General features: G+C 37.6%; 1 protein-coding gene across 1 annotated transcript in view; it reads right to left on the bottom strand.

The window, feature by feature from the left end:
- The window catches only part of C11H1orf87 (chromosome 11 C1orf87 homolog), a 71,069-nt gene that overhangs the window by 33,462 nt on the left and 21,224 nt on the right, over positions 1-16,383 (bottom strand). Inside the window, exons 4-7 of the mRNA XM_057784578.1 lie at positions 10,891-11,031; positions 10,019-10,282; positions 5,097-5,218; positions 1,087-1,252 (exon numbers count right to left, since the gene is read on the bottom strand). Of these exons, the coding sequence (XP_057640561.1) occupies positions 1,087-1,252; positions 5,097-5,218; positions 10,019-10,282; positions 10,891-11,031 (693 nt within the window). The remainder of the gene's footprint in view (positions 1-1,086; positions 1,253-5,096; positions 5,219-10,018; positions 10,283-10,890; positions 11,032-16,383) is intronic.

Here is a 16,383-nt window from a genome sequence, read left to right as displayed (position 1 = left end):
TGGGAGTGAGAACCCACCTGTACTGTGTTGTATCTTTGCTTTCTTAGTAAATATCAGAAACTACTTTGACTCCCTCAATTTTAACCCCTGCATGCCCAGAATGAAGGATATGTGACAATGTGTTTGATACAACCTTTCTCCCTCTAATTTTCAACCTTTCCTAATGTTCCAATTTCTATCTTTTGAATACTGTTGTCAGCAAAATCTTCTGGATATCAACTATTTATTAACTTCTCTTTGCTCACCAGTTTCCAGCCTTTCCTAAGCTTCAGATCTTGACTTTGCCCCTTGTTACTTGTGACCCAGGAATTAGTTCAACTGTCTTTTTAAAAATTCAGAATTTATTTCACTTATGAAGTGATAGCACCAGTAACAACACATTTCATGATATAGAATATAGAATATTGTGTAAGGAGTTAACTTGGTTGAGGTTACATGAGATCATGTCAGTTAAGCACTTAGCACAGTGATTAGCACCTAGTAAGAATTAAGCAGTGTGAAGCCGAGGTATTATCAGTGCAGTTATAGTAATAGCAACAATCATCATTCCACCTCTATCCAACGAAGCTTTGAGAGATCAGTTTATTTGGCTATGGAAGATTCATGAATTAATACAGTTCTGGGTCCTCTTCCATGAAACACATCTGCACTGGTAATTACTGTCTCAAATCAGCATGCTGAGCTCTGTGCACCATAAATTACATCAACTCTAAAATATGGTGCTCCCAAGGCATGAGATGCCACATGCTGGCCCCCGTAGAAGCTGCGAGAGGATGTGAGAAATGAGTTTGGCCTTGAAAAGTACTTGTTTCCATTGTGAAGTATTATTTGGATATTATCATATATTCTATTATTAATATTAAATATACACAATTTAAGTAATTGCTGGGCCAATTCTGCACATTCCAAAAATCTCTTCTCTACTTTGTTTTTCTCTTCTCAAGCACACACACAACAAAACAGTGGTGTGATGTAATTTTCACAGGGAGAATACAAATCATAGCTGTACCTTATTGTTAATATAAACTCAATGTTATGTAGTACTTCTGTTGACGCTTGCCAAATCTAAAATCTAATTTTGGTTACCTTGGGCAGGGGAAGGCAGCCAGAGAATGACCGATCTTCTTTGCGAAGGCTCAGATTGAGGTTGTCTATGTTGACTCTGCCTTGGCATGTTCTTAGTGCCATCTTCAAAATCTCCAGCAAGCTCTTGTTCACTTCAGCCAGTAAGCCAGAACCTTGAGGGGGTGTGCTGCTTAGAGAGGCAAATCGAAGACTGTAAAAAAAGTTGGCTTGCTAAAAGTCTCTGTGTTTTCACGTTTTGTTTCTTGGTTCAGCTTTTCCCTGGGATCCACGTAAATGTTAGTAATGTGGACATGGGCTGCATGTGCAGTTTTTATAGATTAACAAATTTCTTTTTTCACAGAAATGAGCTCTACAATTTCTTCTCAGAAGGAACAAACCAACTGGGCTACTACATAGACCTAGGCACCTAATTTTTTCTAGCTCTTTTCTCTCATTTGAGAGGAAAATGGCAACAAATAGTAAATGATATTCTTAACCTACTTAACATTCTGCTTTTAAATTCAGTTAATTACTAATAGCTGTCCAAACTTCTGATTGCCACAAGCAAAGCCAAACAGATGCTGCCTTATTGTAATGGGTGATTTACACAGGAAACCCTCGATTGGGAAGATGTATTGCAAGGATTCTAACCTTCCTCTTTGTGTTGGGAAAACCTAGTGTTTTGGGAATAACATTTACTTATAGTCTTACATGCAAATCTATAATTATTAAGACAGTCATATCTGGCTATTGCGTCTTTAAAGGAATGGTAACAGTAGCCGGGCACTAAATGGATGGCCAGTAAAACTCCCAGGACCATGATTTCACAGTCTATAGTCCATGAAGGCTGGTTGCTGCTTATTTAAATTTCCTATGGCTCATGGCTCCTAGTAGCATAGCTGTTTTTTGAGCCACCCTTAGCTGGAGTATCCATGTACTAATATAATTTTTTGTAGATTATGATCCCGTAAGAAAGAGAATAGGCCTGTTCAATTTGGGGATTGAACTATTTCCAGAAGAGTGTACTTGGCAAAGAAATTTGTAAAATTTATGAATCACACTTAAGGGGTGAACTATAGGAAGTATCATTGTAGCAAAGAATGGGATCTACTTGTGGATAGAGACACACCATGTCTTCTCCCTTTAGAGGTCAATCACCTGGCCAAGGGACCACCTCTAAGAAAGTCAAGGTCACAATAAGCCATACTAAAGAGATGGGAAAAAAATTCCCTTAATGAGACAATGTGCTTTTTCACTCTCTGTGCAGTCAGTTACTGAGACAAAGCCATATTCACTTCTGTAAGTCTTTCCACAATTCTGAGTTATTCGGGAGGGCATAACTTGACTTTCTTCTTTCTATTTCTTTCCTAAGTATGATTTTTTTTATAGTTCAATTTTTACCACATTTTATTTTTTTTATGCTCAATAAAATTTTTTTATTTACTTATTTATTTATTAAAGATTTCTGCCTTTTCCCCGCCACCACCTCCCATTTCCCTCCCCCTCCCCCATCAAGTCCCCCTCCCTCATCATCCCTAAGAGTAATCCAGGTTCCCTGCCCTGTGGGAAGTCCAAGGACCACCCATCTCCATCCAGGTCTAGTAAGGTGAACATCCAAACTGCCTAGGCTCCCACAAAGCTAGTACGTGCAGTAGGATCAAAAACCCATTGCCATTGTTCTTGAGTTTCTAGCCATAAATAGGGGACGTTGAGCTTATTATGCGCGATCCTAGAGAAGCTAATTAAGAAGGTGAACCCAAAGAAAAACATTTAGGCGATGAAAGGAGACAAAGACAAAGACCCACATTGGAGCACAGGACTGAAATCTCAAGGTCCAAATCAAGAGCAGGAGACAGAGCACGAGCAAGGAACTCAGGACCGCGAGGGGTGCATCCACACACTGAGACAATGGGGATGTTCTATCAGGAACTCACCAAGGCCAGCTGGCCTGGGTCTGAAAAAGCATGGGATAAAACCGGACTTGCTGAACATAACGGACAATGAGGACTAAGTATGATTTTCATAATCCTTTGGGGTTCCATTTTCTCCAAAGCTCACCTCCCAGCCCTGTGTCTGCCTGCCTGTCGTGTGTCTGACCTCTTTGCTGGCTCAGCTCAGGTGTCACAGTGTCATGACTCCTCTCCTCCTCTTCTTCATCTCTGTTGTCTGGTGGGGCAGCTGCCAAGGTTTACATCTTGTCTGCCTTGGGGTTTTACTTATAATAAAATTGTCTTTGAGCTTTCTTCTGAGTTCCTTCCTAAATTATTTTATTGATGAGACTAAGAACGCAAAGGGTAAACCGTAATTTTCCTGGTACATATGACAAGTGCAGTGGGACTTGCCAAAATTTCGAGAACAGAATCAACTCCACTGCCTGGTCCAGGGATGTTCATCCCCAGAGCTACAGCTTCTAATTACGAAGTAGCCTTATTTCTATCTGAAAGGAGAAATAATAAAAACCACCATGTATCAGGCACTGTTCTAAAGAACTTTGTGCTTATCCATTTATTTTATGTTATTTTATTTTACTTTTAGTTGTTTTATAACAGAATTTCACTTCATACCTCTGCCTGTCTTCAACTTACTGTGTAGAAAAGGCTGATGTGGAATTCAGGGTTATCCTCCTGCCCCTGTTACTTTCTTTTAAAATTAACTTTCTGTGGTAGAATGGAATACAAAACTTTTCATTATGACAGTTTTGCAACACATCTCATTATATTTTGTTCTCAGCTATCCTGTTACTCATGTCCCATGAGTCTCTGCATACCTCTGACTGGTTCCCTTGATTCACCAAGAGTGCCCCCCCCCCCGAAATCTGCCTTCAGACACATGAATTCCATTGTTCTTTTTTTCCTACCCCTTTAGCTCTTTCTCTCCTCTTTCATGGTGTCCTTTTAGTTTTATGGCCTATATTCACACAAGAATAAATATGTACATGCACACACTCATGAACACACTCATGCATACACACACAAGCACACATACAAACACTTTTAAATTTAAGGTAGATGATATTCAGAAAAGTGAAAACTTATGATATTTACTGATCTTGGCTTCATTACCAGTTAAAAATTAATGAAAGGAAGTTTATTTGAGTCTCTGTTTCCCACTGGACCCTGAAAGCCCAGCAGAAGTGGCGAATTCTACGGTCACATAGTTATTCTGTAGTAAAGAAGTTAAACCCAGGTATTTAACGAAGAAGCCCATGTTCCTGACAACTGAACGCCCTCCCCATTCTTGGGAAACACAAACATTTCACACTTCATTCTGCTCCATGTCTAATATATCTCTCACATACACTTTGATTAAAAAAAAATGTTCTGTCATTTCTTTCGCTTGCATCTAAACAAAAACATTACTTATTTTTATATTTCAAATCCTTTGCCAAAACCAATAATCTAAGACTTCACTAATAAAACCTACCTCTAGCCTTATACTTTATAGGTGAGTTCTACATCCTACATGAGTCTTTCTTATTTTGTAATGAGATTTTTCTTTTTCAAACATAAACAAAAAGGCAGATATTTTGATATTAAGAAGTAAATGAGGTTAAGTCAAATTACTTTCTATGTTGAGAGGGAGAGAAATTAGAGTGAGGAGATATGGGGAGGGATGGGGAAAGGGGGAGAGGAAGGAGAGAGAGAGAGAGAGAACACACAAGCCAAGCCTTTGTGAACTGGGTAAGTTACTCAAGTGAATATGCCTCTCCTATCCTTAAAGCTCTATCTAGAAGCTTAGAGCAATGGGCTAAATATTAGGTTCACAAATCCAAACTCTGGAGCCTTTGGTCATGAGGTTGGAGTCCTCAGGAAAGGTATTAATGCTGTTATAGGAGAGGTTACAGGGTTTCTTTCTACTTTTTCCTACTGTGTAAGGACAAGAAAGGAAGTGACATCTGAAAACCAAACCTAAGCATCTTTCATCTTAAACTTTGAACTTTCAAAACTAACTAGCAACAGCACTTCAATCTACTATAGCAGTATGGTCTGAGATATGGAGGAACAATATGCCTACACAAAGGAAGAGAATACCTTTGTCTGTGGTGGCTTTGATTTGGAGTTTTCCTTGGGTTAGGGTATACAGCAGTTCCATTTTTATGCAAATGGTCTGTACTTGCCCCCTTTAAAAACCGGAGTAGCTCTCCATAATTCACCTGAAAATCAAATATTAGATAGAACATATTTATTTAATTTGCATTTAAGGGAAGGGAGCCAAGGTACTTGGAAAATGTTTACCATTGATATTTTTTAAAAATCCTTTGTAAACAATTCAGGCCCATAATTATTAGTGGCTTGGGTTTGACGGTCTTATCTGGACAACAAAACAGTGCCTCCTCATTGTTACCTGGTGGTTGGGTATAACCCAACTTCTAAAATCCTGGATATAACACACTATAAGTTTTTGAATGTGCAATAACCATATATTCACTCAAAACCTAACTTGCAAGGCGTTTTTGGCCACTCTCTTGCATGATTACTTCACTGCAGCCTTGATTGGAGCACACAATATATGCACATACACTGCACTTGCATCATATCATGCAACCTTGGACTTGCACTGTAGACTGCTGTGAGCTTGGAACTGCAGGGTTCTGACTGTATGTAGAGTTTTCTGCTCATACAGAAATAGTGGACTTAATTACAGAAAACAGAGACTTTTGATACTTTTATACAATCATTCCTCAGAATATATCAAATTAGCGTATTTTTGGATTATATTTTGTCAGAATGTTTGGTTTTCAAAGCTGATGTTTTAGTTCCTAACTTGAGTTTCATGAAAATGGATTCGATGAAGTTTGGCTTGGGATTAGGATAGAATTTTCAGCTTCAGAAATAGCTTGAAACAGGCTTCTGCAATTTTGAAGCACATATTTTTTGTGATGAGGTGTTCTTAGCATTGGTGACTATAAATATCAAAATGTTGTTCAATTTCAATCAAATAACATCTAAAAAATGTTGAAGATGCTTTACATCCTGCAGTAATAAATACTCCTTTGAGACTGAATTCTTTGGTTGTGTATATGAATGTTGTGGTGTCCATATATATACATGTTTTTATATGTGGGCACGTGTGTCTACTTGTGGAAGGCTGAGGGTGATGTTGGGTGTCTCCCTTCATTATTCTTTGCCTTATATATTGAGGCAGATTCTCTCATTTGAACCCAGAGCTTGCTGATTTGGTTAGTCTAGCTAACTGCTTTGCTCCAGGAATCCTGTCCTCCTCTCCCATGAGTTAGGATGAGAGGTGGGATGCCATTCCTCTGTAGCATGAATGTGGGTGCTAGATTTCTGAACTCTCATTCTTTAGGTCTTCCTTTCTCCTGAGCCATCTCCCCAGCCCTAGAATTAGTTCTTTATAAATAATATATAAATTCTATATAAATAACATATAAACAAATAAATATCATTTACAAATAAGGAAGCTTGACAAAGCCTAAGGAATGATATTGTTTTATATTTATCTAAAATTATAACTAATACATGAAAATATACATGAGTTATACACCTTAAATGAAGTTATGGCACTTGGTTTGGCAGTGTTTTCACAAGAGCCGAAGATGGTCAAAAGCAAAAATCACAGAATCAGGCATGCAAAACTTCAGTTTGGGCTTGTTGGTCTAGATAGTCCATGTGACTCCCTGAACAATATAGTCTATTGCTGTTGCCTTTAGTTGCTTCTCACAGGTTGAAAATAAATCCCTATTCCCGAAGACTGCACACTGCAAACATGGGACTTGGGAAATACATGCTGGATCTGAGTGAAAATCTTCCTTCTTGCAGCCTAGCTTTTACAGTATAAGAAAGCTCCAAGCAAGTCATCAAGGGAGGGAAGCAATCAATATTCCTATGCAACTAAAATGTATATGTATCATACCTGCAGTGACCAGAATGGCAAGATATTCTACAAGGTGCAATGGCAACATTCATATCTTGATGATAACTAAGAGCTATTTAATTGGATTTAAGGTCTACGGAACAGAAAGGAAATCATGCCTAGTACTAGAAATCTAGGCATTCAAGACTAGTGAGGATATGGATCTTAGAGCTGTAGAACTATTAGTTAATAGACCAGAATAATTCCTAAATGTATTATAAACCATACATTATAACCACAGATAAATTTAGCTTTCCATCCATATCAAATAAAATTCTCTTGGCAATAAATGAGAGCATCAGAAGAAACTGCTAGTAACCATAATGCAGAGATTAACTGATAATAGAGATGCCAGTCCCATGGATATATCAACAGCACAACTCATATAAGGCTCAGGGAACATCACCGAAGAGAGGGCAGAAAAATTTTAAGAGTGAGAGAATTATGAAGTCTGCTGTGAGAGTGTTGTCTCCTAGAAATGACAGGAAACTTCATTCATGAGTATTAAATAATATGGCTGTTTGAATAATACCTGATCAATGACAATACCAATAGACATGTTAACACAAAATAGGGGAATCTCACAGGATCCCACTCTTAGACAAAGAGCTACAGGCTGTTAGTGACTGTTAAGAGAGGAAGAATTACCCTCTCCTAGTGATGAGATGTCTAATTGGTTATCCAATGCAAAGTGCTCAACCCTGAAATTAACCATATAGACACAAGCAACAAAACCTGGTTCAGAAGTTGTATTTTTGCATATTTATATATGCAATAATAATCATAATAAAAGAAAAAGAGGCAATCAGTTTGAGTGGAGAATGGAGGGGAGTAAAAATAGAAAGAAGTGATGTAACTATATTTTAATTTAAAAAATGAATAAGGGGTTGAAGAGATGATTCAGTGACTAATAGGACTTGTTACTCTTACAGAAGACTTGAATTTGGTTCTCAGTAACCACATGGTGGCTCACAGCCATCTGGAACTCCAATTTTATGGCATCGGATGCTTTCTTCTGACCTCTATGGCCACCAGGCATAACATACATACATGCATTCAGGCAAAATATGTACACACATAAAATAAATAAATAAATCTAAAAAGAAATAATTAAGTAAATAACACATTTATCTCATTAGTATAGAAGCTTGCTTTCGTCTTTTATAAATATTGAATTTTATGTATGCCAAGGAATTATTTTTGAAAGCTCTTTGTGATTCATAATCAGTAAATGCTTGATTTGTATACCTATTTTATTTCTCTGTATATCTGAGGTAACAAAACATTTTTTTTTGGCAAGAAATTGTCAGGGGTGATGAAGTTTATAGAACCATGGGAGAGCTTTGCAGCTCGTTCTGGCTAAAGCACTCTGAAAAGAAATAAAGAGAACCATTTTTGGTTTAATAATTAAGCTTCTAGCATGAGATCCTTGGAAGTCTCACTTTTGCCCTTTGGAATCACAAGTGAAAGTATTCCTAAGTAGTTGTTTCATCAGGATGGGTCCAGCAGCTCAAACAATATTAGTGCCTACTATTGTAATGTGCATTAAAAACTAACAACTATCAGGACTTGGCAATGTACCTCCATTGATACAGTGCCTAATGAAACATAGTTCCTGCATCAAATAAAACCTGGCATGGTGGCAAATGCCTATATTCATAGCTCTTATAAGGTGGAGGTAGGAGGATCGTAAACTCAAGGGCATTTTCAGCTAGACGGGTGCCTTCAGATGCCAGCCTGTGTTGCATCAGACCATGTTTAAAAAAATCAACCAATGACCTTTGTTGTTTTAAACCACTGAGGACTTGGGGTTGTTATTGATGAATAACAGTGTTTAGCCTCTTTTCCCCTCTCACATCACAGGAATGGTTATTGTATATAGTATGTGCTTATAAGTCTACATGCATTTGTATATTCTAGGGACAATAATTTATTGAGCTAGATGATAAAAAATCAAGATTTCTTTCCAATATTGTGAGGGATTGAAGGATAGTCACTGTTTTCCACTCCTAAGACAGAGACCACCCAGAGACTGTGAATATTAGAACCTCCAGAGAAAAGAGGAACAGCTATGGAAAGAGTTGGGGAAAGTCTCATATGGGATAGGTCTTAAGCCATAAAGTTGTATTAAACTCAAGTTCCATGTGGTTTGTGTCATGTATTGTCAGCATACAGATAAATAATTCTCATAAGGATAGAAAAAGTTCAATTACAACAGCTGAGAGGAAAGAAATTTATTTCAGCATCTAAGCACTAGATAAAACATCAGTGTTTTTCATTTGTCATATCATTAAATCATGATATGATACCAGTGAGACCTGATTTTTTTAGACAAGATCACTGAGGTACCAAGGATGTTGAGTAGAACAGTCACGTGTCACAGAGTTGTAGCTGCTGGCATTTGGGTCAGCACCCTGAGCTTCCTTTTTGAGGTCTAGTCTGTCTAAGACCCTGTGGTCAATGATACTTACTCAAGGTTTTCTCATTGCTATCATTTCCATTTCAAGATATTTTACTGTAACTCTGTGATTTATCTATATTTCATCCATATTACAATCATACACAAGTGAATTTGTGCTCAATGTCTAAATATAGGCCATATCCAAAGCCACTGTGTTGAACTCATGTCTCAACTCCATGTCTGCCATTTATTCCTTGGACTCCAGTTTCCAAAATCGTTGTGATAAATTATATTTCAAATTATATTTCACCTCTGACCTCTAAGAGACTGTTATAATACAAAAGAAGTCTTAGGCAAGCCCTCTACTTTTACCCTGAGGCTTGCAGACCAAGTCAGCTCACCATCGGACCCATCATCTTGAAAGAGTACAGGCTTCATATGTTTAGAACAGATGGTGAAAGTTGAAACAAGAGCTCTTTAAAGAGAAATTGAACATAACTTTATTTCCTATTCTGGTGTTTTCTGATGAAGACTCCCATTCATGAATATTAATAAGTTTAAAAGTCCATATAAGAGACTATGGTCAAAGATGAAACTGGCTTCTTATTTTATTACCCTGTTGGGGTAAAAGCAGAGACATAAAAGGAACACACTACTCAGATCACATGATAGCCATACCATTTCAGGAGAATCCCTTCTAGAAAATCTTTGGCAGAGTAGCTTGACTGTTGGTAACTGTAGAGGGACTTCAAGCCTTAGGAAGAGGCGGCTCAGCTGCGACTGGAGGAGAAACCCTGAAGAGATGGGATCCAGAGTCTTCAACTCTTTCAGAAGTTTGTCCCACAGACTGGAGCTCAATGGGTATGACTTGAGTTCTTTTCTGACCAAAGTGAGGAGAAAAGCATCTTCTCTTGTCATAATACTTGGCCTTAGAACAGTTTCCTAACACAATAAAGGGCAGAAATGTGAGCAGAGCTTTGAGACAAGACCAGTAAAAGCCTAAGGAGGAAGCAGAAATCACTGGGGTAGGTGTCACAGATTGTACCTGCAGGGCTGGTCTAGGATGAGACAAGATGGTACTTTCATTAGTTTATGGGGCCCCAGATCTGTTCCTTAGGAAGGAAGAAAACAACCCTTCTGAGAATACATGCACAGGCTCTTGAACACCTATCATTGTCTTGCACAATGAACATAAAAACATTTCATCTTGAATAAAAATTTAGAACAATACATTTTAAAGACTTGCCAGATTGACAAGCTTAGTGCTCAGAGTAAAACAAAAGATGAAAGCTGAATCCAGACTGAGTTAACAGGACTGCAGGAGCCCTTGTGGGAAATTTGGAGCGAAGGAAGTTGAGGTCTATGGGTTTGCCTGTAAAGTTCCCAAGGAAGATTCCTTCCTATAAATCTGCTGAGCATGGAGATTATGACATCTGCCAGTCCATCCTCAGACTTTCTAATTAATATATCTAATGAAAATACACAGTCAATGAGCAATGCTCATCATCCACACAGCTGTATAACACAAGCCAATAATTCAGTATACACACCTCAGGCTGGCCAGTTCTCTCCTTGGTTATATGTTCCAAAGAGCAGTCTCTAGATTTTCTTCTGGGGAGATAGTGCATATAGGATAGAGACTGGTCTCCAGTTGGTACAGAGCTGCAGTAGACGTTTGCCTCATGGGAAGTCTTAAAGAAACAAAGACACATATAAGCAAAGAGCAGAAAAGCAGAGAGGAAAAGAAAACCAAGAGGGGGAACAGGAGTGAGGCAAGCAGCTCCTTTCAGCAAATTGCGGTTTTAAAGGGACTTCAGTCCACACAAATATTGAGGTCCTGAATTTCCAGTGAAGAAGGCACGTGCTACACCAATGTCGTCAGTAGACAATGAAAACATATTGAACAAAAATGTTAACAATATACTACTGTCTTATCTGGGAAAGAAAGGTGTTTTTGACAGACACACACAGAAATTAGGTAGAACATGAGGTGTTTATAGGCAAATGTGTGCTTTTTCAGAAATATCAGTCTTTGTAGGATGTTTTAATTAGAATGTTTATAGAGGGTGGTAAAGGTAATTATGAACTTTGGCCAGAATGAAAGAAACTAAAAATGTTACTCTCTAAAAGTATTATTAAAGTTTATAACAAAATAATAATGGATTTAGGGTCAAGGTTAAAACATCATCTCCTTGTGCCATAGAATATGGTGAATTATTGATTCTTTATAATTTTTCTGTATTTATGTTGGTTTATCACATTAGCTGATGGGGCCTTGTTGTCGAGGGGAGATTGATTGATCTGCCTAGGCATAGCTAGATCCTGAGGACAGTAAATGACTTACTTGGAAAATATGTTCCATAAACTAACGAGCTGCTGCCTTTATGTAACTTTCATACTTTTAATTATTGACTAGCTAGTACCCGGATTCAGATACACAGGAGCAATCCTTTTGTCCGAATTTGGGGGAAATTCTTCAAGCTAACCAGTAAGTTGTTTGTTCTGTCCTGCCTCAGTAATCCTGAGAAACTTCACAAACATACCTAACATGGCTATAAGTCTGATTGTTACAGATGACTAACTACTAACCTACATTTCTTAATTATCCTAAGCAGTTTTTAATAACTGCCTTTAAGAACTGGAAGTTGACATTACATTTACAAATGATGTGCATAGGTACAATACCTTAAGCAAGAAAAGGAACAAAAAACACCTTAATTTGTATCAATATATAAAATTTCATGCAAATGTAAAATATTTGAGATCAGTAGTTGCTTTTTAGTTTAAAAATGTTTCAACAATTTATTATCTTAGCCTATCATCTCTATAACCAACCAATTTTTAGAACAAGATTCCTGAGTCTAACCTCATTTGCTTAATTTTTTTCCTGATCATGACCAATAACAATTTGCACCAACCTCCATCCTAAACAATGACAAACATCCATATTTCACTGAATGCCCCAAAAGCCTCCACCCCACCTCTTGTGAATGTGGACATCATGTTTTCTAGACTGCTTCCTATTGTCTGGTAGTGATAGCACCTTTAGGAGGCCCTGAGAAGATTAGAATAATGGTCAAGTCCTGGGAGACCTAGCTGTATTACTTTTTTCTCTTTAGTCTCTGTGTGATGGGAAGGTATAGATTTTATCTGAGGTTCTGGCTGGAGTAGTCTATGAGACTGGACCATCTCAGTTAGCAGCTTTGAAGTTGTTTGGATGTAGAGTTTTGAGAAACCTGCAACAGAGTCATTTTGAGAGTTTGGATCACCTGTGTTATTTATCTTTATTGGTGTCTTGTCTTTTTTTTTCTGGAAAACACACAAACTTTTACATTAACACAAGTATGGAATTGAGGTGTTCACAAATCAGCTGAAGATGATTATTTTATGTTTGAGCAGGTAAAAGGCATCTGTCACTTTATAAGTCTGTTTAAAATGCATAATCTAACTGTAATATAAATCTCTAGAGATGACTGTTGAAAGAATGACATGTAATAATAAGTTATGAGGATTCTGTAAACAACAAGATTCACCATGTCTCATCCAGTCTCAGAAATGTTCCCATGTCAAGAGATCAGCTTATATGTCACCTATCTTGTAGTTTTTCTTGTTCTTTTCCTTCATATCTGTAGCTGAGATTTTCAGGACGTCTCATACAACCAAATTCGATTTTTATTAATTTTGAATAAACCTATAACTTTTTGTTTCCTGTGGAAACAAAAGTAAAACTTCTCCCCCAATGCAGCATATTTTCTGACTTCCATTCTGAAGTTAAGACATTATTTTTTAAATGTTTTTCTTCTTCTCATTTATTCTTTTGTGTCTTTCACATCATGCATCTCCATCCTGTTCATTTTGTCATCCCTTTGCAACCACCTTCTGCTCTTGCAACTCAACAAAATAAAATAAAATAAAATAAGAGAGAGAGAGACAGAAAGAGAGAGAGAGAGAAGGAAAAAAAATTCAATCTCATAATAGAAACTGTAGTTTGACACATTGAGTAACACAGAAAACACTTTCATCCATATATTTTTATTTGCAAGTGTTCATTGCAGAGAGTCATTGGTCTGGTTCAAGGTCTCTGATTTCTGCCACAATATCAGTGCTGGGCCTTCACTGGAATTCCTCTTAGTTATTCTACTATTGCCTTGGATTGTGGAAATCCTGAAGCTTTGGATCTGCATATATCAGTCCCTTCACATCCTCCAGCAAACCACAGATGGGGTGAATATTAGGGTGGACCAACATATAACCCTAGTTCTGGGCCTGGGTAGTCAGATTTGGGTATCTCACCAGATCTCCCTTGTCCTTAGCACCAGCATAAGCTCTCCTGCATTGTCCTGGCGAGTTCACCCTTTGCAGTGGTGAACAAGGGGATATGTAGGTTGCTTCAATATAGCAGTTTTTTTATACAATCAAATGTCTTTCAGAAACATTTTCCTTTACTCATTAGCATTCAAAAATATATGCTTGATTTAGCCAAAAGGCCGAGAAGCAATAGCATTCAAAATTTTAAAGTTACTGAAGCAATGTACAGGATCTAGGCACCCTGTGTATTTCCTATCCTTATGTGGCTTATTTATTTATTTATTTATTTAACTTTACTCTCTCTTTAAAGACTTTCTTTATTATTTTAAAACTATTTTTTTATGACTGTATACACCCATTTTCTTTTCTCTTTAGTGACTACACACATTTTAAAATACAACTTATCTTTCAGAGTTTTTCTCAGTTTTGACCTGGCTCTTTGTGTGTATGTGTTCATGTATGTCTGTATGTGTGTGTGCATCTGCAGTGTTTTTTAGACTACATGAGTAAAACTTTATATTCTCACACCAACTGCAGCACAACTCCACTTAACCACATGTTGCTGGTGGCTGACTCTACCCCAACTCTGGTGGATACACACTAAGCCTCATGCCCTTGGTCCCCGACAGACTGGGAGCCTTGTCTATCTGTCCCAGCCCTGGGAAGTTTATAAGGCCATGCTGTTTTTAACTAGTCTCCTGACCCAGTAGTACACAGGCCACTCGAGTGTTCGGCTACATTAAAGGGGCTGCTCCTCAGTATGCAGCAAACACCAGGCCTGCCTGAGAGTCCAAGGTTACCCAGAAGCCACGTCTGACTCCATGTTCAGAATGTTTATTTTTAGCAGTTGCAGGCCCTATGTGGATTTACATGCCAGACATTGGGCACCATATGTAACAAGCTTTCCCAAATACAGTCAGACTTTCCTTTGTGGGAATGCCAGCTTCCTAATAATGACATGGAGCCTTAATATCAATTATGAAAGCTTGGCCTTTACTGTAGGTTTTTTTTTTTTTAACCAACTAGCTCTTATAACTTAGTTAGCCTGATTTTATTAATCAACATTTGGCCACGTGGCTCAGTTACTTCTCTGTACCACCATATTGCTGCATCACACTGGTATAATCTGAGGGTATAGATTCCCCTTTTCTCTTCCTTTCTCTCCTCAGACATCCTACCTATCCTCTCCCACCTAGCTACTGGCCACTCAGCTCTTTATTAAACCAATCAGAAGGTGCCTTGGCTAAGACACATCTTCACAGTGTACAAAAAGATTATCCCACAACAGAACATCATGTCTTCTTCCCCCTTAGAAAAAGCAATCATTTGTTCCAAACTATTTAAATTAATTAATTTATAGTCTGGACTATACCTGATTTCAACTAAATCTGGTAAAAACCCAGAAGTTTGGTTAGTTTCAGTTCCAGGCAATTGGAGATAATATCAAAGGAACTGTGGCAACTTATTGTTTTCAGTCAACTGACAATGGTGGCAAATAATCATCAACATGTCAGAAAACCTACAGGTGCTTTGTAATTATGAGTTATTTTAAGACAAAATCAAGAGTCTCTTCAGAGTGTACAAGAATATCAGTTACAGAGTATTCACATCAAGGAGAGTTATTTGTTCTGTGACATACTCTGAACAAGGAACCATATTGGGGACTTATATCAATCAATTTTACTCTTATATCGATGCTGTGGGTAGATGGTATCAGCTGCTTTTTACAGCTAGAAAGCAGAGGTTTACAGAACACACACACATGTATGCATGTACTTATGTATATATGTGTGATACATGTATGTATATATAAAAGTTTCATTAGTCTCTGTCAGGCACTGTGATAGGCCCTAGAATGAACAAAGCAAAATCAGTTGTTTCTCTCATAACTTTCAAAGAGTGAAATGCACAGTAAAGAACCACACCAGTAATACAATAAAGGGTAGGAAAGCTCATAGATCCACCTAACAAAGGCTTAGGAGACCAGGTCAACAGGCAATGGCACCTAAGTCTACTCTTGAAAAAGAAATTAGATTGTATAGGCTAACAACTGGGTAGGAATGGGAAAGGGCAGAAAGATGACAGAAAAATGGAAATGAATATAGAAAATGCTAAAGGAATACACAGTGTACTAGCAAGAGGGAGAGATCTTTTCACAGTCTAATTTAACTTTTGGAACAGGCAAAAGATAAAGCTGCAGAGGGAGACCAAAGGGAGGTAATGAATTCCCTTTAGGACTTGCTAAGTTCTGTGCTTTATCCAAGGACAATCACAAAATCCTGCTTTTAGATGGCAAAAACAGTCTGCAATAACTTCAGTCAATGCTAGTTTTGTTACATTTGCTTGTAAGAATTGTTAAAAATTAAGCTTAAGAATTTTGCACACACTTAAGTTTTCTTGGGGTTATTAGAAATGTTGGAAGTCAAACAAATCTTAATTATTGCTCTATATGGGTCTAATTCCATTTTTATGGATGCTCAATTTTTCAAGTTCTATTTATTGACAATGCTCTCTTAGTGTGCATTTTTGACATCTGTGTCAGATATCAAATGGCTGTATTTACGTGTACTTATGTTTGTCTTTTATTTTGCTCACTTGTCTACCTATCTTTTTTTCTATGTTACTACCGTGATGTTTTTATTCCTACAGCTTTTAATAGAAAACTGGACTTCTGGTACCTTTAGAATTGCTCATTTTACTTAAAATTGCTTTGACTCTTCTGGATATTTTGTAGC

The sequence above is a fragment of the Chionomys nivalis genome, chromosome 11 (assembly GCF_950005125.1).
Source record: "Chionomys nivalis chromosome 11, mChiNiv1.1, whole genome shotgun sequence".
NCBI lineage: Eukaryota > Metazoa > Chordata > Mammalia > Rodentia > Cricetidae > Chionomys > Chionomys nivalis.
Note: the sequence above shows the minus strand (reverse complement) of the source record. Positions and strands in the feature narration are given on the sequence as shown.